Genomic DNA, 24,271 nt, shown 5'->3' on the forward strand with positions numbered 1-24,271 from the left:
TTGATAACACAATTCAATATTTTCTCCATTTTTTGGTTTCATAATTCTATAGCGAAAATCATACATCAGTTCTTTAGATAAATCAAGTATACTCATGTCCATGTAAATGGGTTTATTAAATTTAATTTTTGCCTTATTCATAAGGATAGCAACAGGATTTTCATTAAATATTGTTATCCCTTTAAAGCTTGGCTTTGACACAAGTTTATCATACTTTCTTTATCTGCCGCTAATTTTATATCCACTCTGTCTCATATGTTTTCCATCGTTTTTTCAAATACTGAATTATTCATTAATTTATAGAAATTTTTTTCAAAATCGTTCTTCGGTAGTCGTCTTTTCTGTTTTAAATCTATGTACTTTTTCAACCAGTCACAATGGTAAAATTTTTAAGATTATTTATTTTTGTTATCTTCTTTCTTAGATACAACTATTGTTTTAGATTTCTATAATCAACAATATAATTATTTTTATCAGCCAGAGTAGTCAACAATTTGCTTGTTTAGTGTTAGGTACAAACTTATTCCCTGGTGCAAATGCTAAATCTTTATGCAGATCATGCCATTTTTTGGCTATTTGAGATCTACTTCAAACATATGTATATGTGCAGATTTATCATAAATTTCACTTCTTTTTGTGGAATCAAAAGAATCTGAATCATCCCACTGAAATCCACCATATGGAAAATATTGACTCATAGCATAACCATACAGACAGTTTGCATCTAAATATGGTAAATAATTTGATATCTCTTTGACATCATAGTCTTTCATGTATTTATTATTTGCTTTTAAATATCTTTTACAATACTGTGATGTACCACCTCTTATTCCTCTTTCAGTTATGAGAATCACATCATAATTATGTAATAACTCTAGTGGTTGTGTAGTGATTTTCAACATCACATTCCAAGATAACCCCGGTGCACTAATATACCAAGATGGATCTAAATCATAAGGTATTATTTAAGTTTTCATAAAATTTTCAAACACATCAGCCAATAACAATACACCAGTTATAAGATACAGATCATGATATTCACCAAGGTTTTTGGTACTAAATTTTTCCTAAACTAAGTTTGCATTTTTATAACCTTCATCACTTATTTCACAGTCATTCAGTTTATTATACAATTCTTCTTTTTCTTGTAGTTCTGTCTGTCCAAACTACTTCCAAGAATCCATGTTGTCATATGGATAGACACCTTTTCTGATCACTGCACTGAATAAGAAAAAATTCCTAATGTTTGTCATTTGATATTTTTTCAAATTTGATGAAAGTTTATCAAGTGAAGAAGCCATCAGCCATATCAATACGTTCTTCACCTAATACTCATTCTGAAACTTTGTAAGTAGGCCTCCTAAGCCTAATTGATATCTATCTCCAAGAGTTTACCAGTTCAGATTTAAGAGCATGTCTGTCGCGCTCTCATGTTTATCAGAGAAACTTGTGAACATTCCTGCCACCCTTGTATACGTTAGATGTCCCCTGTCGGTCCTATTTGGTATGGGTCCTACATTATGTTCTATGATGGGACGCAGATTTGGCCGGCCGGTGGGGCCGAGCGGTTCTAGGCGCTACAGTCTGGAACCGCGCGACCGCTACGGTCGCAGGTTCGAATCCTGCCTCGGGCATGGATGTGTGTGATGTCCTTAGGTTAGTTAGGTTTAAGTAGTTCTAAGTTCTAGGGGACTGATGACCTCATATGTTAAGTCCCATAGTGCGCAGAGCCATTGGAACCAATTTTTGGACGCACAACTTGGACAAAAATATGGAAACACGACGAGAAATGCATACTTGAACATAAATGCAGGTGGTAGTCAAGCCTGCAGGTTGCGCCGTTATATTTGACCACGAAGGGCATCTGTGCAATGTCCTCATACGTTTTGAGTGGTCAGAACCGTGTTCTGTGCAGTTGTGAGTGCATTAAGTCGGCGCTAAGTGAAATCGAGTGTGGGAAAATTGTTGGTGCTCGTATGGTGAGTGCTCCCATAGCAAAGATTGCCGAGATGTTTCGTGCTTCAGGAGGCACCATATCGCAGATTTATAATGCATACAGAAAAAGCGGAAAAACATCGTTCACTAAGTCAGAATGCCGACATAAGGGTGTGTTGTGCGCTCGTGACAGACGGTCATTGGAAAGAATTTTGACGAAACATAAAAGGCCGGCAACTGCAAATGTCAATGCAGAACCAAGTGTCGCACTCATGAACCACGTCAGCAGCGAAACAATATGAAGGGAGCTCCATAAGCAGGGAACTACAGTGTGAGCTGGCATTCCAAAACGATTTATCGGTGATGGAAATGGTCATAGCCGGAAAATGTGGAGTTAAAGCCATAAAATCTGGCGCATGGAGCAACAGAGGAAGATCATTTGGTCGGATGAGTCTTGTTGCACACTCTTTCCAAATTTTTTTGTGAATCCCTAAGAGACCAAACTGCTGCGGTCATTGGTCCCTAGACTTTACTTAAACTAACTTATACTAAGAACAACACAAACACACCCATGCCTGAGGGAGGACTCGAACCTCCAGCGGGAGGGGCCGCGCAGGCGCCTCAATCCGTGCGACCACTCCGCGGGGCCTTTCCAACTTCTGGCGAAGTTTACGTCCAAAGGGTAAAACATGTTGGTGATTATTTGGGCAGCCATATCGTAGGGTGTCATGAGCCGCGTGAACACTGTGCATAGCTACGTTACTAGTAAGTTTCTGTGTCCATTTTGGCTGATTAATGTTGCCCAATGGTAATGCTCTGTTCCAAGACGACAGGCCCCTGTTCACGCAGCTCACATCGTCCAGAACAGGTTTTTGAGCACGAGCATGAATTGTCGCATCTTCCCCTGGCCACCAGCCACCATCTCAAAATTACTGAGTCTTCGCGGTCTACTTTGGAGAGAAGGGAGCGTGATCGCTGTGCACCTCCATCATCGCCATAAAATTCCCTTGAGAACCACACAGGACCTGTATTTACGAATTCCGGGACGACTGGAAACTGATTTGAATGCCAACGACTTCCCTAAACCGTATTGAGCATCGTAATGTTTTTTTGGCGTTTCCATATCTGCGACCACCTCCTTCATTCGTAAACTGTTTCCTTTGTAAACTGAATTTTCGCATTACTCTGCCATTGAACCGAAATTTATCATCTGCGTTACTTACGACTGAATATATGTGATCTTTCCATTTCATGTCCCTACTAAATGTTATTTGTACAAGTCGAATGATTCCATTTATGAGACATGAACGTTGTAATCACAGAATAATACAATTCTGCTTTTTGTAATTTGCACCATTTTACATTTCGAACGTTTAAAACGATTTACAAAATTTGCAGCACCTTGAAATCTTTGCAAGATTTGGATAGTTATTTGTGCAGCTTTTTTCTGATAGTACTTCATCACAAATACCTGCATCGTCTGCGTAAAGTCTGAGGCTACTATTAATATCGTCCGTCAGGTCATCAATATAGGATATCAACAACAAGGGTCGGAACTGACGTACCTGGACACGGATGAAGGTACTTTTACTTCCTTAACTGCTGCGTCCACCCTACGATGAAATCTTCAGTCCAGTCACAAATTTTATTTGTTTACGCACGTAGTCGTATTTCTGCGTTCTCGTGAGCCATATAGAGATGCGTTTGAATTGATTTACGTAAAAATGAATTAATGTTTTAGTAGCATAACGTAACAAAAACATTGAGAAAGATAATACAACCTCTGGTATCAGGTTAAATATAACTACTTTCGGGGATCAGCACGACTGAATACAAGCCGAAGGGACCAGGATTCGATTTCCGGCCGGGTCGGAGATCTTCTCATCATTCCACAATCAGCAACACACATCTCGTCTAAATGGCCTCACATGCAAAGACTTGCATCCGGCAGCACGCCGCCACATGACAGATAGGATGTTCACTGATAGGTGTCCAGATACTTTTGATCAGATAGTGTACCTGATGCTAAAACGATGTATCAACTAATACTGTAACCAAATTATTATTCTTATATTAGAAAATTTATCTATGTTATTATTAGTATTATTTTACCCTAGGCAACTATTGTACGTTAAAAGTGGGAGTGACAGAAAATTATACAGGGTGAGCCAAAAAGGAGTTTACAACGTTGGAATGATATAGAAATTTGTTGAGGTAACTTTCAGAATAGGTAGATGTGTCATTTTGTAGAAAACAACCTCAAGTTTCACATAAAAATGTCAAGTGTCATTTTGGTTCGATGTGACCACCATTTGTGATACGACAAACATCCCATCTGTAATCAGATTCTCCCCACACTCATTGCACAAGCTCGGCAACGTCAACGTAGATTCGATTTTTCAGGTCGGCTAAATTCTTTGGTAGGGGAGGAACACACACACATGGTTCAAATGGTTCTAAGCAGTATGGGACTTAACATCTGAGGTCATCAGTCCCCTAGACTTAGAACTACTTAATCCTAACTAACCTAAAGACATCACACACATCTATGTCCGAGGGGAAGATTCGAACCTGCGACGTAGCAGCAGCTCTGTTCCGGACTCAAGCGCCTAGAACCGCTCAGCCACAGCGGCTGGCCACACACACGGTCTTTATTGAAACACTGGAGAAAGAAATCCAGAGGTGTCAAGTTTGAAGAGTGACGCGGCCATGCGACTGGCCCTTCACAACCAATCCACCGACGAGGGAAGCGATTATCCAGGACACCTCGCACTTCCGTGAGGAAATGAGGTAGTGCACCGTCTTGCCAGTAGTAAAGCATCCCATATCGGTCATCTTCATCGATCTGTATCGGTGCCGAGGAAGAAGTCTGCCGACGCTAGCCGCTAGAGTGCTACACCGGCTTTCCTCGCGTGTTCCAGATCGCTGTGGCGTGCAGGATGAGGTGGCGGTCGGCGAGGCCGCGCTGAGCCCGCATGTCGACGCTGCCGCGTGCGCATGCGCCCGGCGGCGGCGTCGGAGGCGGCAGGACCCGCGGTGCCGGCGGCGGCAGAAGCCGCGAGCGGCCCAGCAGCCTGTACGACAACCTGCCGGCGCCGCCCCCGCCGCCGCTGCCGGCCGCCGACGCCTCCTCCGACGGCGACTCGTCGAGCGCCGCGGCGCCGCTGCCCCCCCTGCCGCCGCCCCCGCCGCCTCCGCCGCTGGCCTCGTCGACGCCCGCCGGCCGCGCGTCGCGCTCGCTGCTGGCGGCGGCGCCTGAGACGCCGTCGCTGCTGCCGGCGCTTAACACGACGGTGCCCGTCAACGTGGCGGCGCGGCCCGCCGACCTGGCCCAGCGGCATGCGCCCACCAGGTCCTCCTTGCGCCACTCGCGGCTCGTCTCCAAGGCCTACCAGCAAGGTAACCCTCCACTGCTGCAGCTGCTTTCGAGCAGATGCGCATACACTGACCAGCAAGAACATTATAACCACCTACTTAATAGCCGGTATGTCCATCTCTCGCACGGATAACAGCGGCGAGGCGTGGTGGCATGGAGCAGTGAGGCTTTGGTAGGTCCCTAGAGGGAACTGGCACCACATCTGCACACACAAGTCAGCTAATTCGTGTAAATTCCACGTAGGGGGGTGATGAACTCTGAAGCCAGACTCAGTCACATCCAAGATGTGGTCGATCAGGTTTAGATCTGGCGAGTTGGGGGGCCAGCACATCAACTGGAACTCGCCGCTGTCTTCCTCGAACCATCAGCCACACTCCTGGTAAGTGACATGGCGCCGGCCAGAGTGGTAGAGTGGTTCTAGGCGCTACAGTCTGGAACCGCGCGACCGCTACAGTCGCAGGTTCGAATCCTGCCTCGGGCGTGGATGTGTGTGATGTCCTTAGGTTAGTTAGGTTTAAGTAGTTCTAAGTTCTAGGGGACTGATGACCTCAGAAGTTAAGTCCCATAGTGCTCAGAGCCATTTGAACCATTTTTTTTTGTGACATGGCGCATTATTTTGTTGAATAGTGCCACTGCTGTAGGAAAACATGATCGTCATGATTGAGTGTATGTCGTCTGCAGCCAGTATACAACACTCCTTGGCTGTCATGATGCCTTGCATGAGCTTAACTGGGCCAATGGATGTCCCAGAGTATAATGGAGCCACTTCCAGATTGTCTCCTTGCCGCACCACAAAATAAAAAAAAAAAAATAAAATAAAAAAAAAAAAAAATAAAATAAAAAATGGCTCTGAGCACTATGGGACTTAACATCTGAGGTCATCAGTCCCCTAGACTTAGAACCACTTAAACCTAACTAACCTAAGGACATCACACATATCCATGCCCGAGGCAGGATTCGAACCTGCGACCGTAGCGGTCACACGGTTCCAGACTGAAGTGCCTAGAGACGTACCACAGGTGTCATGGAGCTGCTCGCCTGGAAGACGACGGATTCGTACCCTCCCATCGGCATGACGAAGAAGGTGTCAGGATTCATCAGACCACGCAACGCTCTGCCGCTGCGCCAATGTCCAGTGCCAATGGCCACATACCCATTTCAGTCGTAGTTGCCAGAGTCACGGAGTTAACATTGGCACATGCATGGGTCATCAGCTGCGGGGGCCCATCGTAAGGACTGTTCAGTGCACTGTTTGTTCAGACACACTCGTACTCTGCCCAGAATTAAAGTCTGATGTTAGTTCCACCATAGTTTGCCGCATGTCTTCTTTTACCAGTCTGCCCAGCCTGTGATGTCCGGCATCAGTAAAGAGGCGTGGCCGCCAACCATACGACGTCTGAACGAGGTTTCACCTTCGTTTCGCCACATGTTGAAGACACTCACCACAGCACTCTTCAAACACCTGACAAGCCGTACAGTTTCTGAAATGCTCATGCTGAGCCTCCAGGCCACCACAGTTTAGGTAGATCATGCATCCTCCCGATTCTACACACGGACAGCACAGTCATGTGGACAGCAGTCGTTCTTTGCCAGGTGACGTTGTTATTGCATGGGAAGGCTTATACCGTTAGAGGTCAGTGGTCATAATGTTCTGGCTGATCAGTGCACAGCAGTTTTATTCGAAACGTGACAAGAAGCCTCTGTGCAAACAGTAGTCAGAAGGCCCAAAGGCACTGACTGATTGCCGTGTCTTCCTCAGCTGAGGGTGTCACTGGATACTGAGTGGAGGGGCATGGGTCAGCACACCACTCTCTCTCAGCCGTTGTCATCTTTCGTGACTGAAGCCACTACTTCTAAGTCAAGTAGCTCCTCAATTGGTCTCACAAGAGCTGGGTACATCCCACTTGGGCAGCAACATCCAAGTGTTAGCCAACCTGACAGCACTTAACTTCAGTGATCTGATGGGAATAAGAAAGTGTTAAATAGTTATTGCCCAATTTGTGATATTTTTTCCAGAATATTTGAAAAAGTATTATACTCAACAACAGTCTCACAATTTACTTAGTACATCGCAGTTTGGATTCCAGAGGGGTTATTCACCACAAGCTGCAATTTAAGCATTCTCTCACCAAAAATTAAAAACCTTAAATAATAAATTATCGCCAGTTGATATTTTCTGTAACCATTCCAAGGCATTTGGTTGCATAGATCATGTTACTCTCTTACAAAAAGCCAAGTTTTATGAAATTAATGCCTTACAAACACTAGTTTCATGTCGTGAAAACAAGTCTTGGTTACGGAATTGATTTTATTGCTTTATTTATTCCTGACGAGCGTTTCGCCTCATAGAGTAAATGCAGAATAACGTGCCCAGTTGATGCGCAGTTGGCAGGACAAGTGTGACGATAGCAGTAGTTGTGGGGATTGCGGACAGGTGCTGTAGGGGAAATACCGAGCGCTGGAGGGGAAGCGCTGTTTTAAACTGAAGCCTACGTTCACATTTTTTGTGGAGCCCCTCCATGACCACACTTGCATAGTGACCTTTCCAAAAAGATCTGTCATTTCTGGTTTAGTTAGCACCTAAACATCATTCTGCTGAAAGTGCAACAAATGCAGCGATTTATTTTCACCTGTTTTGTTAATCTTTTATAGCTTTCAGAGAAGCGTCAGGAATGGCGAATTTTGAATAAAACCCACGCAACTCTCTTGTTGCCCTGTTGAAATCTGCTTCTTTTGCCAAAACACAGTGTCACCTCACTAATGTGTTGTGCAGACACAGCTGCGAGAGAATTCTGAAACAGTGGTTTATTAACATCTTTAACTTTTGTAGTCCTGTCTTCCTCAGTTGCGTGTAATATTACGGTATATTGATAATTTTTACTTATGGACCGTCTGACAGCAACTGAATAAAACAAAATTTTAGTGCCATACGCGTTTCGCCTTTATTTTGTGCAAGGCATCATCAGTGGCAGGTTGCGTGGACAATTTCTTACATATTACGCTCCTGTTGCATTTTTGGTGTTGTTCTTCTTCTTCTTATGAACGCCAATTTGCGGTTTTTTCACATTCCATAGCACTATGCACTGAACGTTTGTTTTAATGCCTAGTGCTATGGAATGTGAAAAAACCATAAATTGGCGTTCATAAGAAGAAGAAGAACAACACCAAAAATGCAACAGGAGCGCAATATGTAAGAAATTGTCCACGCAACCTGCCACTGATGATGCCTTGCAGAAAATAAAGGCGAAACGCGTATGGCACTAAAATTGTGTTTTATTCAGTTGCTGTCAGACGGTCCATAAGTAAAAATTATCAATATACCGTAATAGTGGTTTATTAAGTTTATTAAGTGAGGGATTGAGAAAAAGTAAGACCAGTAGCTTACGAAAAAGCACATCCTTGGTACAAAATAAACGTGTAATGTCTCACTTAAGCTGTTCCAAAACCCATAGCATTTCTCGTGGGCCTTAAAAATTACATTCTTTCATCGAAAAAGCCAGTGGTAAAAGTTAGTGGAATAACACAGTGAATAATGAAGTTTTACATGATAATCATATGGCGAAGTAAATTCCTCTTTGAGTGCACATTAGATCAATTTTCTCGAGATTGGTGACAGATAGAGACCTCCAACGAAGTCTAAAGAAAAATTCAATGTGTTAGCTAAATTTCATACGCAGCAACATATTATCTGTATGCCCCAAAAGCAAAATATAGCGACCTCTATTTTTCATTGCAAACGTTTTCGAATATCACGCAGTGTCTTAGTTCCATGTAAATATCACAGTAACTGTGACCATTTACGAAATAATGGCCACATCATCATGAAGCTGACACTTAAAGCTATTAATAATGCAAAAATGAATATTTTTTAACGAGTAGTTTCTGCAAAAACTTTTGAGAAAAACTACAGGGCGTGCACCTCGACTCTGTCATCGCTGACCGACCGAACGGGAACACTTTCGGCCTCCCTGCGCACAAAAATGGTCACGGTGCATCGGCCACCATATGTGGTGCGGACTCTACCAGGCATCTTCCGACTGATCAGTATGGTGTCAGTAAGTGGATTTTGGGTGCGACAATAAGGGCATCGGAAAAAATAGGCTGCCCTTGTCATATATAGTAAAATAAATCGAAGCAAGTATGTGCTCATGCCATATGTTAATAGGGTAACACCCGGTAACCTTTCAGGTCTGTGTAGCAAAAACCAGTGGCTGGAAGGCAGTATCAGGTAAGTCATGTGGTAAATGCGCTGGAGGTGCGTTCTTCGTCCTATATTTTATAGTGTAACAGCCCAGAGAACGAAAAATTGTGCCTCCAGCGCGTTTATCATGTAACGGACAATGTACGGGCCTGATTCTGACTTCCAGCGACTGGCTATGCTCCAAAGACCTGCAAGATTATCAGGTGTTAAGCCTTTAATGTATTACACGAGCAAATACTTGTTTCGTTTTGTTTTAATATATATGACGAGGGCAGTTTATTTTTGCTGACGCCCTAATCGTAGCACAACACTATATTGCTCAATCTGAAGATGCCTAGTGTTAGGTGAAACGTGGGTCATGAATAAAACAAAAACAATTAAATCAATTCTACGAACAAGACTGTGGTATTCACCACATTCTGTTTATTGGTTGCTGTACCACACGCCACGAAGTGAAAATTCTACGATTGAATTTAATCATATGTAACAAGCAGAATACAAAAATTTGGGGTGAATATTGAAACCATGTTAGAAGGAGAGAAAATTTCAGTGACTGGGGAGAAATCACGATGGGAATCCCACAAGGCTCAATTCTGGGTTCACTCCTACTGCTCATAGTCCGGACTCCGTCGCTGAGTGGTCAGCATGGCTGATTGCAAGGCAGGGGACCCAGATTCGATTCCCAGTAATGTCAGGGATTTTTCCTTGGTAGGACAGGAACGGTTTGCACTTAGCCTCGTGAGGCCAGCTGAGCAGCTGTTCGATTGGTTTGTAGCAATTCCAAGGTCAGAAACCCGTCACCAATGAGGAGAGGTACGTGTTGACCTCATGCCCCTCCATTCCGCATCCGCTGACGCTATTGGCTGAGGATGACACGGTGGTCATCCGGCCCCAGTTGGCCCGTCAGGACTGGAACGCGGAGCTTTGCCTTTTTTATCTAATCTTAAGACACTGAATGACTTTCCACTTAACATTCATCAAGTGAATTGGTACTTTTGTAGATCATACTAGTGTTATAATAAATCTTATCAGAGGAAAAGTAGGAAAAGAAACTGTTAATGATGTACTTTGAAGAATTATTTTGTGCTTCTCTCAAAATGAACTCTTCTAAATTTTGAAAAAAAGCACTATATGTAAATGTGTATAAGAAATACAGCCCTACCAACAACTGACGTAGCACTTGAACAGCAGTCAGTAAACAGGGTATAATGCTCCAAGATTTTGGGTGTAAATGTTGATGAAGACGTGAACAAGAATAAGCATTTTACTGAGTTGCTCAAACAATTAAGTTCAGATACTTCTGAGCTTCGTATAATTGCTAATCTCGGAAACAAATGAATCAACGTTCAAACATATTTTGCATACGTCCATAAGGAATAATTTTATGGGGTAACCCATAAATTAGGAAAAAAGTGTTGATTGAATGAAGGCGACCAGTAAGAATAATATGTCGCGTTCACCAGCAGTTATGTAATAGGATTTCGGCATTCAGCTGAACCTTCACAAGGCGCTATTAAAAAAATTTCCATCCGAAGGCGTTGCAGTCCAGAATCGGTATGTCAATGAGGCAAAATCGCCGTGAGCATTGAGGCGGTCATCCCACCGAAGTACTAGGTTGAAGATTCCCGTTTGAAACACCGTGTCCTGCTCCACGAAGATCGTAACTGCTTGCGGCACATCCTAGTGCGACAGGAGTCGTCGACCTTTCAAGGCCTCTTTTAAGCGTCCGAAGGCGTGATAATCGCACGGGGAGAGATCAAGGCTGTAGGGCTGTTGCTTGAATGCCTCCCACTTGAGTTGTACATTACGACATTTACGACATGGGGACGTGCGTTATCATGAAGCAGCAGCATCCCATGTCACGCACTATTCCACAACGAACAGACAGGCCGCCCCCCTCCCCTCCCCCCCCCCCCCCCCCCTCCCCACGCAGATTCTGTTCTTAGAGAGCCAGAAAAAAATAACAACATCTACATCTACATTTACATGGGTACTCTGCAAATCATATTCGAGTGCCTGACAGAGGGTTCATCGAACCACGTTCACAGTAATTCTCCGTTATTCCAATCACCTACAGAGGTACAGTATCTTTCTGCGCGAGCTCTGATTACTCTTATTTCATTACGATTATCGTTTGACCCTGTGTAACTCGGCGTCAATAAAATATTTTCTCATTCGGAAGAGAAAGTTGGTGACTGGAATTTCGTGAGAACATTCTGCCGCAGTTTTGAAAACCGCCTTTGTTTTAATAATGTCCACCCCAAATCCTGTGTCAGTCCAGTGATACTCTCTTCCCTATTTCGCGACGATACAAAACGTGCTGCCCTTCTTTGAACTTTCCCGACGTACTCTGTCAATCCTATCTAGTAAGGACCCCACACCGCACAGTACTGTTCTAAAAGAGGACGGACAAGCGTAGACTAGACATTCTCTTTAGTAGATCTGTTACATTTTCTAAGTGTGCTACCAACAAAACGCAGTCTTTGGTTAGCCTTCCCCAAAACATTTGTTATGTGTTTCCTGCAATTTCAGTTGTTCTTAATTGTAATTCCTCGGTATTTAGTAGAATTTACGGTCTTTAGATTTGACTGATTGATCGTGTAATCGAAGTTTAACGGATTCCTTTTGGCTCTCATGTGGATGACCTCACACTTTTCGTTATTTATGACCAACTGCCAATTTTTGCACCATACAGATATCTTTTCTAAATCATTTTGTAACTTCTTTTGATCTTCTGATGACTTTACTAGTCGATAAAGTACAGTATCATCTGCAAACAACCTAAGATGACTGCTCAAATTGGTTCCTAAATCGTTTATACTAAGGAACAGCAAAGGGCCTATAACACTTCCTTGGGGAACGCCAGAAATCACTTCTGTTGTACTGGATGACTTTCCGTCAGTTACTACGAACTGTGACCTCTCTGACAGCAAATCACGAATCCAGTCACATAACTGAGACGATATTCCATAAGCACGCAATTTCAAAAATGGTTCAAATGGCTCTCAGCACTATGGGACTTAACATCTGAGGTCTCAGTCCCCAGGAACTTAGAACTACTTAAACCTAACTAACCTAAGGACATCACACACATCCATGCCCGAGGCAGGATTCGAACCTGCGACCGTAGCAGTCGCCCGGTTCCGGACTGAATCGCCTAGAACCGCTCGGCCCCTGAGACCGGCACGCAATTTTGACTTGTGCAGCTTTCCAGTCTTTGGGTACGGGTCTTTCGTCGACCGAATGGTTGAATATGATTGTTAAGTATGGAGCTATTGCATCAGCATACTCTGAAAGGAACCTAACTTGAATATAGTCTGGACCGGAAGACTTGTTAACTGATTTAAGTTGCTTCAATACTCCAAGGTCCTACGTTGGTCCTGTTTGGACGCTTTCGGTAATAACATCGCTATGGTTCACGGTTCCGCATTTACCGCATGCGCGTCATTTCGGTGCTTATATACCCGTATTAGAGTCGCGCTATGTTACATATACGCTGCAGCAGCGCCCTCAAACGGAAACTGTTTGATCGCCCACCAAAATTTGAGAAGTATATTGATGCTTGCACTGACAACACAAAAAGAAAAAAAAATGACCATTATAGCAATTATTTAAGCTATCAGTGAGAAAGGAGATAGGAGACAGAAATCTTTCATCATTTGCGCAATAACATAAAATGTCTGACAAGTGGTAAAGCATATTTTAACGCTAACCGAAAATAATTTGTGCTACACAATTCCTTCTGTTTGATATGTGAATTTTTACTTCAAATCTGTGATCAGTAAAAAATAAATTCTATAAAAAATCCTAATTTTTAAGTGTAGTTGCGTAAATAGGACTGAAAAATAACATGTTCATTAATGTTAAAGCTAATCATGTACAGATATCCTGTAAAATGACTCGATATACATCACTTAAGTAAAAAATCGATCATATGAACTATGAAACTAACTTGCAGTCGCATTATTATTGAACTTAATGAAAGATAATCTGGGAAAACGCCGTAGGACATAGGTGGCATGCAGAGAAAGTCCTTTGTTTTACTGGAACACAGGTAGTTTGACCTTCTTAGTCATTATGAAGTGCAGAAGAAAGGACAGTTACGTTGCAAACCATCATGTACCTTTTGTGTATTGTATGTATTGTATTGTACGTTAACTGGGGACCTAGAAATGACGGAGAGGCTCCGTCCCCGCCGCAGCTGCAGTGGTCCACAACCCCATGACGACTACTGCAGTCCATTTCACCCCTCCGCCGCCCCACACCGAACCCAGGGTTATTGTGCGGTTCGGCCCCCGGTGGACCCCCCAGGGAACGTCTCACACCACACGTGTGTAACCCCTACGTTTGGGTGGTAAATGGTGGTGTACGTGTACATGGAGAACTTGTTTGCGCAGCAATCGCCGACATAGTGTAACTGAGGCGGAATAAGGGGAACCAGCCTGTATTCGCCGAGGCAGATAGAAAACCGGCTAAAAACCAACCACAGACTGACCGGTTCACCGGACCACGACACAAATCCTCCGGGCGGATTCGTGCCGGGGACCAGGCGCTCCTTCCCGCCCGGAAAGCCTTGCGTTAGACCGCACAGCCAACCGGGCGGTCACCTTATGTGTAGTCACGTACAGGGTGTCCAGAAAAGGGCTCCCCGATTTCAAACTTAAATATCTTGAAAACAAAGATCGATAGAGGGATGCAGTAAACGGTATGTTTATTGTGAAAGCTGTAAGAAGTTTATACAGCAGTTTGAAATAATAGTTACAAAAGCTGCTAACAGATGGCGCTATACGCTGTACAGCTCATATCAACATACATAAGTGAAAAAATCGTATGAAAACAATCTTTGCAAACAATCACATCATAATGCTTTGAAAATGTTCACCATTGGCACTACAGAGGTGGCACAAACGAAGAATGAAATTCGCCATCACATTTCGTACTGTCTCAACCGAAATGGATTCACATGCCACAGAGATCGCCGACTCAAGCTCGTCCAGCGTGGCGGGATGCTTCGGGTAGACGATGTCTTTCACTGAGCTCCACAAAAAAAAAGTCACAAGGAGTCAAATATGGCGAATATGGAGGCCAATCCATGCCTGCACCAGTAAATTTGGGATATTCCAAAGCAATGATTCGATTCCCGAAGTATTCCTCAAGAAAGCGAAACACTTGTTCGGTCCGATGTGGTCAGGCTCCATCTTGCATAAACCATTCACCACCTGGTCGATCCTCTAACGCTTGCTGTGTGGCGACAAATTGTTCCAAATTTGCAACGTAACGTTCACCAGTGACCGTTTCTCGAATGAAAAAAGGGCCAATAATGCCTCTGCTGCAGACTGCAGGGGTTTCGCTTCATACCAGTATGGCTTTTCGGAACCCCAAAATCGCCAGTTCTGCTTATTCACGTATCCATTCAGGTGGAAGTGTGCTTCATCTGTAAACCAGATGCAGCCAACATCAAATCCTTCACTATCAATTATTGTGACCATCTGATTAGCAAAGGCAACCCTTTGTTCCACAGCTCGTACGGGTATGGCCTGGTGCGTTTGAATTTTGAATGGAAACATGTGTAGGCTCTTTCTCAGTATTTTCTGCGTGCTGGAACGCTTCAAACCAGTCTCAGATGCAATTCTACGGACGGATGACATTGGATTTCGCTGCATAATTCCAGAAACTGTGGCGATATTTTCAGGCGTAACTGCGGTTTGCTTGCGGCCAACATGCCCCACTAGATCGTCAGTTAAGCTGCCTGTTCGTTGAAATTTTGCGAAGAGCGTACGAATGGTTTTCGCATCGAGTCCTTTTGGAACATTACTGTAAATCGTGGGCCGGCCGCGGTGGTCTAGCGGTTGAGGCGCTCAGTCCGGAACCGCGCGACTGCTACGGTCGCAGGTTCGAATCCTGCCTCGGGCATGGATGTGTGTGATGTCCTTAGGTTAGTTAGGTTTAAGTAGTTCTACGTTCTAGGGGACTGATGACCACAGATGTTAAGTCCCATAGTGCTCAGAGCCATTTGAACCATTTGTAAATCGTGCTTGAAAAATTCGCCTAGTTGCCGTAGGACTCTCTTCTACCCTGTGGTACTCTAGCACCAGAAAAACGCGTTGTTCAATGGAGTACTTGGTTTTAATGTCTTCCTTCGGTACGCTAACCTCCTTTCACGTTTCAATAGTGGAACTGATCGCTCTGGGCTTCGGATCACTATTTACACTAGGCATTACGTATGGCGATTACAGCGCCATCTGTTAGCAGCTTTTGTAACTATTATTTCAAACTGCTGTATAAACTTCTTACAGCTTTCACAATAAACATACCGTTTACTGCATTCCTCTATCGATCTTTGTTTTCGAGATATTTAATTTTGAAATCAGGGAGTCCTTTTCTGGACACCCTGTATCTGCCAATGACAGCAGTTGATCATGTGTGTGACTAGCTGAAATGCAATGACCATGAAGACCGCTACCGATTGTGCTCTAGTAATATAAAAGATTTTTAATATAACGTATTGTGGTTTTGCAGTATGTCTTCAACTGAAAAAAACCATCTATAGGAGCAGCTTACTACTGGGAAATTAAAAACTAACACCTCTAAAGTCGTTACACAAGAACACCTCCGTCGAGTGGCTCTATTATCTGCTTCAATAACAATGGAAAGAGCATCTCGGCCAAAAATATGGGAAACATACAAGTACTTCCGCAGGACTTGAATGTCTACACCACACTTAGGGAACATCCACACACGCGACACAAAGTAGGTGTTTAGTTTCAAGAACACTTTTAGTTTCAATGGAACTTTCGGTATCAGTAAGACTACATACGTGATGTAAGCAGTGTTTTAGCGCAATGAAAGCGGGTTTTTTGTTTAAGAACATTTTTATTGTCAAGAACACTTAATTTCAAGTCTTAATTATTAGAAGAAGGCTTTTAGTTTTAAAAAGAGTTTTTATTTTCTGGAGGATTTCTAGTTTCTGAAGAAAATTTGTGTTTAGGAGAATATTCTTAATTTTGGAGAGGAGTATGGGTGTTACTCAGCCCTCCCGATTGGCCGTGCGGTCTAACGCACGGCTTTCCGAGCGGGAAGGAGCGCCTGGTCCCCGGCACGAATCCGCCCGGCGGATTTGTGTCGAGGTCCGGTGAACCGGCCAGTCTGTGGTTGGTTTTTAGCCGGTTTTCCATCTGCCTCGGCTAATAAGGGCTGGTTCCCCTTATTCCGCCTCAAAATGGCTCTGAGCACTATGAGACTTAACATCTATGGTCATCAGTCCCCTAGAACTTAGAACTACTTAAACCTAACTAACCTAAGGACAGCACACAACACCCAGTCATCACGAGGCAGAGAAAATCCCTTACCCCGCCGGTAATCGGACCCGGGAACCCGGGCGTGGTATTCCGCCTCAGTTACACTATGTCGGCGATTGCTGCGCAAACAAGTTCTCCACGTACGTGTAAGCACAATCATTACTCTACCACGCAAACGTAGGGGTTACACTCGTCTGGTGTGGGACGTTCCCTGTGGAGTCCACCGGGGGCCTAACCGCACAGTAACCCTGGGTTCGGTGTGAGGCGGCGGAGGGGTGAAGTGGACTGCGGTAGTCGTCGTGGGGTTCTGGACCACTGGGGCTGCGGCGGGGACGGAGCCTCTGCATCATTTCTAGGTCCCCGGTTCAGATGCAATACAATGGGTTATTGAGAGGTTTATTAGTTTTCGAAAGGATTTTTAGTTTTTCAGACTACTTTTAGTTTTTGAAATTATTCTTTGCATTTAAAAACAATTTTAGTTTTCATAAAAGCTTTCAGTTTTCGCGAAGGTTTTCAGTTGCTAGGAAGATTTTAGATTTCAAGAATTGTTTTAGTTTACAAACAGGATTTTTTTTTTAGCTAGGAGCAGAATTTTGTGTTGTTGCAAGTTCTTACAGAGCAGCAAGAAGTTGTTTTAGACTGACAGAAATTTTTCAAAAATGGCTCTGAGCACTATGGGACTTAACTTATGAGGTCATCAGTCCCCTAGAACTTAGAACTTCTTAAACCCAACTAACCTAAGGACATCACACACACCCATGCCCGAGGCAGGATTCGAACCTGTGACCGCAGCGGTGGCGCGGCTCCAGACTGTAGCGCCTATAGCCGCTCGGCCACTCCGGCCGGCAGAAATTTTTCAGCCTGCGAGAAGTTTTTTTTTTTTTTTTTTAGCTTGCCAACTATACTGTACGATTTTTTCTTCCCATATTTGAGAACAGAGAGAAGTGTGGAGGAGGGCGGGGTAAAAATTATAGAGGGCTACAAAAGCTTGAATATAGTAAGCTGTTTCAAGTGTAAGTAGAGTACCGCAGTTCATAGATTAACGTGGAGAGCAGTATCAAACCAGTCCTCCACTAACAACAACAACAGAAACAACAACATTCGCATGGAGTTTAGGTAGAAAGCAGTAATGGTAACTATGTAAAACGCTTGGTCGTAGGTGATGTTGGAATGTAGTGCTTCACAAGAAAGCGCTGAACTCATTAAAAAAATGTATTTTACTAGAAATGGAAGTGGTCTGTTGTTCTGATCATCGTACTGGACTGGCAAGTATTGTTGATGTACGAGGGCTGTCCAGAAAGTAAGTTACGATTGATCGCGAAATGAAAATCAGCTACTTCTCTACGTATTCGCCGTTCTGACTCAGACATTCGTCGTAGCGTTGTACCAACTTTCCAATACCCTCATCATAGAAGGCAGCCGCTAGTGCTTTCCGCCAGTTCTCTACGCTGGCCTAAAGCTCGTTGTCTGTGCCAAAATGTTGTCTTCATAGCCAGCGGTTTGTTTGAACAGAGATGAAACTCAGTGGGAGACAATTACGGGCTGTATTGTGGGTAACCAAACATTTTCAATTGAAACGATGCAGGAACATCTTCATTGCCCCTGCAGAATGAGGCTGAGAATTGTCTTGAAGAAGGAACCGCACGACAGTTATGTAATGTTGGTTGCATAGCTTCAGGGGAAAATTCTCACCAGGCCCTCGTACTTGGCGGGAGACACTATTTTCTATAACATCTTTACGCGCTCACTAAGAGCTCAGGAATGAAAAGAGCGACATAATTCTACCTAGAGTCATACTAGAGACACTGCCCAACACATCTTTGCAAAGCTTTATCGGATTTTCATAGTCGTTTCCATTTCGCGACCGATCGTAACTTACTTTCTGGACAGCCCTCGTATTAGGACGACATTGCCGAAAACAATTCGCACAATCATGGACTGAGAAATTTCTATTCTAGCAAATGGAATACAACTCGTCATTCTTAACAGAGAGAAATCTTCTGACGTAAAAGTAAATTGGGGCATATACCAAGTGAGTGTTATTGGACAACTACCATTCATGTTCGTAGTGTTTTTCCGTAAGTTTAACAAACACAACACATACACCTATCAGAGGCATTAGTCAATAATAATATGTTATCGCTCACTATTTACAAGTCTGTCAACGCTTGGGTTACATGTGGTTTTGAGGCGAGGAACTCGTCGAGACATGTTCGGAGAGCATTTTCGTCCGGAAAGGAAGTTCCTTGAACGTTGTTCGATAGAGAGCGGAAATGGTGAAAATCTGAGAGCGCAAAATTAGGTGAATAAGGTGGGTGCGGAATGATTTCTTAACCCAACTCCTTTATAGTGTTTTTTTGACAGTATAGCAGAATGTGAACGGCCGTTATCGTGAGTAGCACCACTTCTCGCAGTCTTCCTGGTCGTTGTTCTCGGATTGGGTCTACAAGACGTCTCAGTTGTTGGCAGCAAACTTCAGCACTGATATTTACACCTCGGGAAAGCAATTCGCAGTTCACCTCACCAGATGCTTAACGTTTCTGCATTCGCATAGGTCTCTGTACGGGGAGTTGCTGCCTTGTTTGCGCTCAAGCAGCAAGACGAGCATGACGAGCAAGCAGAGATGCACATATGACCACCCGTAATTATTATTATTATTATTATTATTATTATTATCATTATTATTATTTGACTTAGAGTATGCGATAACCATACATCCGATTATTGTACCTTGCCCATTGCATGCAAATGTCGCTTGACGGTAGAATGATGGAAGTTCATCAAATTTGCCAGTTCTCGAATATACTGACGTGGATCACAGTGAATTAATTCGTTTAAATATTCTTCATCGAAACCCGAAAGCCTTCCTGAACGGGAAGAGTCACTAATACAAAAACGATCCTCCTTAAAACGAGAAAACCGCTTTCTTGCCTTCCTCTGTTCAGTGCCATTATCTCCATGCCCGCCACAAATGTTTCTGCCTTTTGGCTACATCCGCAGCTGTCACTTCTCTGTTGAACTCAAACACCAGAATACGTCGGAAACGTTCCTATTTCTTCAGTTGGCACTCCATTTTCTAGCGGTCACAGCTCCACTCACTATCTCCAAATGACAGTATGGCAACAGTTAAATGCAACTAGCAACAATGAACTACAAATAAAAAATGACAATCGGTAAATAAACCAATGGCAATCAGAATACCAACATGCAAAACAAAAACGCTACGAACCTATGCACCAACCTAATGCAAGTGACCTAGGGTATTAAGCCCCACGAGGCTGCTCACGAATGATACTACTGTAGCCTAGACGGAGATGTCGCAACAGTATAAATCTGTAGCGAACGCGATTACGTGATTTCGAAACAAACAGTGGATGCGAGTATTGATCGGGAGTCAAGGTGTGAGGACAAAGTTAGCACACTTGTCTCTTCTCCAAAACGTTCTGGAAAATGTTTTGGACATTTGATTTGTAGATGTCCACGTCGTTGTTCCTCTGCGATTTGCGGTATAACAACTCCGATGCACTACGGTTGCAAGCAAGGGCGTACCCAGGATCTGAACTGGGGGGGGGGGGGGGGGGCAGGTCATACTAGTCTCAGGAAACAAGGACTCGCGACAACATACAGCACTTCTTATTAAATAAAACAGTAAACCAGTGAAAAACTGCTTTTAATAAACATTTTAAATACAAGAATGCACTTGTACAATCCGAGAAAATACGCAGCATTTCTTATTAAATAAAACAGTAAACCAGTGAAAAACTGCGAATATCTTATGGGGGGGGGGCAGCTGCCCCCCCCCCCCTGGGGAAATAGTAAACCAGTGGAAAACTGCGAATATCTTCTGGGGAGGGGCAGCTGCCCCCCCCCCCCCCTGGGGAAACAGTAAACCAGTGAAAAACTGCGAATATCTCCTTGGGGGGGGGGGAGGGGCAAGTCTACGTTCACTCTTACAGTGTAGTGCTTGAGACATAGGAGTCATATCCAGCAGGAGTGGGGTTCAAAGCCTATCCGCCCTCCCATTTTAAGGTTTTCGTGATTTCCATAAATTGATAAGGCGAGTGCCAAAGTGGTTCCTTCGAAATGTGCACAACTTAATACCTTCCGCATCTTCTTCTAATCCGAGTGTCCGCGTCGTCTCTAATCCCCATGCAGATCGGCCATTAAACCCAATATTTCTTTTTTCTGCGTTACTTGTATTCTATGAACTCACATCACATAATAGAAATTAAGCACATTACTTGTATCGAACTCTGAGACTGCACTCAGTATCTATAATGATGACGAAAATGCCAACATCCGCTATTTTATAAACCTTTCTCCCAAATTCAGGCCATACTTTCGGACAGCTACCGCAATTTTCAAATGAATTCATCAAATTTTTAACAGACTGTTGGGGTTTGTGAACCGTCATTTGTTGCTGCCCACACAGCACTATAACATAATATACTGCTGAGGTTTGTGAAATGTCATCAGTTGCCGCCCGCACAGCACTTCAATAGGCGAGATGTTGCTAACATCAGGCATTGTGTAAGAAGCATCATGTTTCAGTTTGCGAAGATTGATCTAGCCGTCCAAATCCATGTATGAAGAAGCAATTTTTTTATATAAATTGAGGGTCTACACTGAAGAGCCAAAGTCACTGGTACACCTGCCTAATATCTTGTAGGGCCCCCGCGAGCACGCAGAAATGCGGCAACACGACGTGGCATCCTCGACTAATGTCTGGGGAACTGACACCACGAATCCTCCAGGTCTGTCCATGATCCGCAACAGAACGAGGGGTTGGAAATATCTTCGGAACAGCACGTTGCAAGGCAACCCAAATATGCTCAATATTGCTTGAACAGTTCCCTGGTGACAAGCACGGTCCATGGATTCATGATGTTGTCTCCATACCCGTATATGTCCATCCGCTCGATACAATTTGAAACGACACTCGGCAACACGTTTCCAGTCATCAACAGTCTAATTTCGGTGTTGACAGGCCCCGGCGAGGCTTAAAGCTTTGTGTCTGGGGAGTTTGGTGGTCAGCGGAAATGTTTAAACTCGTAAGAGTGTTCCTGCAGCCACTCCGTAGCAATTCTGGACTTGTGTGGTGATACGTTGTCTTTCTGGAATTGTCCAAGTCGATCGGAATGCACAATGGACATATACGGATGCAGGTGGTCAGACAGGGTGCTTACGTACGTGTCACCTGTCAGTGTCGTGTTAAAAAATGACGTAACAGGGGTCCCATCTCACGCCAACTGCACACGCCCCATACCGCGACAGAGCCTCCACCAGCTTGAACAGTTCCCTGGTGACAAGCACGGTCCATGGATTCATGATGTTGTCTCCATACCCGTATATGTCCATCCGCTCGATACAATTTGAAACGACACTCGGCAACACGTTTCCAGTCATCAACAGTCTCATTTCGGTGTTGACAGGCCCCGGCGAGGCTTAAAGCTTTGTGTCGTGCAGTCATCAATGATACACGAGTGGTCCTTCGGCTCCGAAAGCCCGTATCAATGATGTTTCGTGGAATGGTTAACACGCTGACACTTGTTGGTGACCCAGCACTGGAATCTGCAGCAATTTACTGAAGGAATCCACTTCTGTCACGTTGAACGATTCTCTTCAGCCGTCGTTGGTCCCGGTCTTGCACGATCTTTTTCTGGTCGCCGTGATGTCGGAGATCTGATGTTTTACCGGATTCCTGATACTCACGGCACACTCGTGACATAGTCGTACGAGAAAAACCCCACTTCATCGCTACCTCAGAGATGCTGTGTCCCATCGCTCGTGCGCCAGCTATAACACCACATTCAACTCACGTAAATCTTGATAACCTGCCATTGTAGGAACAGAAACTGATCTAACAACTGCGCTAGAGACTTGTTGCCTTACATAGGCGTTGCCGACCGCAGCGCCGTATTCTGCCTGTTCACATATCTCTGTATTTGAATATGCATGCCTATAAGTTTCTTTGGCGCTTCAGTTCACATTTATGTGTTATGTATGGGAATTAGATACACGCCCTAATCTCGTTCTCCCCCTGTCTCTGTCCATCTCCGCGTCCCCCCCCCCCCCCACCCTCTCTTTGCCGATATCCACCTCCCTCTCCCTTAAGGTGTGTTTACACCCGTGCGCCTTGCGTCTAGTCGCCGTGCGGCTGTAGCTTGTCCACACGGAAGTTGAGGCGCCTAGAGCGAAAACAAGTGTGAATGGAATCACTCGTACGCACATACTGTGGGAGGGACACGTACCGGCACGCGTGCCTATACATGTGTGAGCGGCAAACACAGTCGCAAGGCGACTAGGCACAAGACGCACAGGTGTAAACGCACCTTTACTCTGTGCATCACCTACTCCCCCCTCTCTCTCCATCTCCTCCTACGAGTACTCCCTCTCTCTGTCCATCACCTTTTCCCGCCTTTATGTGTCCATTTTCTCTTCCCCTCTCTACCCATCCCCTCCTGCCTCCTTTCTCTGTCCTCTCATCTTTTCAGTGTCCATTTCCTCCCACTCCACTGTTCTCCTATGTCCCCCCTCTCTCACTTTGAGCCTTGTTTATTATTACTGCAAATGCAGATCTTATAAGTTTTCTGTTATATTCTAATCATATGTACAGGGTGGTCCAATGATCGTGACCGGGCCAAATATCTCACGAAATGCCGGCCGGAGTGGCCGAGCGGTTCTAGTCGCTACAGTCTGGAACCACGCGACCGCTACGGTCGCAGGTTCGAATCCTGCCTCGGGCATGTATGTGATGTCCTTAGGTTAGTTAGGTTTAAGTAGTTCTAAGTTCTAGGGGACTGATGACCTCAGCAGTTAAGTCCCATAGTGCTCAGAGCATTTTTTCTCACGAAATAAGCGTCAAACGAAAAAACTACAAAGAACGAAACTTGTCTAGCTTGAAGGGGGAAACCAGATGGCGCTATGGTTGGCCCGTTAGATGGCGCTGCCATAGGTCAAACGGATATCAGCTGCGTTTTTTTAGATAGGAAACGCCATTTTGATTACATATTCGTGCAGTACGTAAAGAAATATGAATGTTTTAATTGGACCACTTTCTTCCCTTTGCAATAGATGGCACTGTAATAGCCACAAACGTATAAGTACGTGGTATCACGAAGTATTCCGCCAGTGCGGACGGTGTTTGCTTCGTGATACATTACCTGTGTTAAAATGGACCGTTTACCAATTGCGGAAAAGGTCGATATCGTGTTGATGTATGGCTATTGTGATCAAAATGCCCAACGGGCGTGTGCTATGTATGCTGCTCGGTACCCCGGATAGTTACGTTATTTAAGGAAACAGGAAGTGTTCAGCCACATGTGAAACGTAAACCACGACCTGCAACAAATGATGATGCCCAAGTAGGTGTCTTAACTGTTGTCGCGGCTAATCCGCACATCAGTAGCAGACAAATTGCGTGAGAATCGGGAATGCGCCGGCCGGAGTGGCCGTGCTATT

The 24,271-nt window shown here is 44.3% G+C and overlaps 1 protein-coding gene across 1 annotated transcript in view; it reads left to right on the forward strand.

Moving 5' to 3' along the window:
• Positions 1-24,271, forward strand: part of LOC124613522 — a 155,668-nt gene that overhangs the window by 49,628 nt on the left and 81,769 nt on the right. The window contains exon 2 of the mRNA XM_047142233.1: positions 5,196-5,334. Within this exon, the coding sequence (XP_046998189.1) occupies positions 5,196-5,334 (139 nt within the window). The remainder of the gene's footprint in view (positions 1-5,195; positions 5,335-24,271) is intronic.

This window comes from Schistocerca americana, chromosome 4 (genome assembly GCF_021461395.2).
Source record: "Schistocerca americana isolate TAMUIC-IGC-003095 chromosome 4, iqSchAmer2.1, whole genome shotgun sequence".
Taxonomy (NCBI): Eukaryota; Metazoa; Arthropoda; class Insecta; order Orthoptera; family Acrididae; genus Schistocerca; species Schistocerca americana.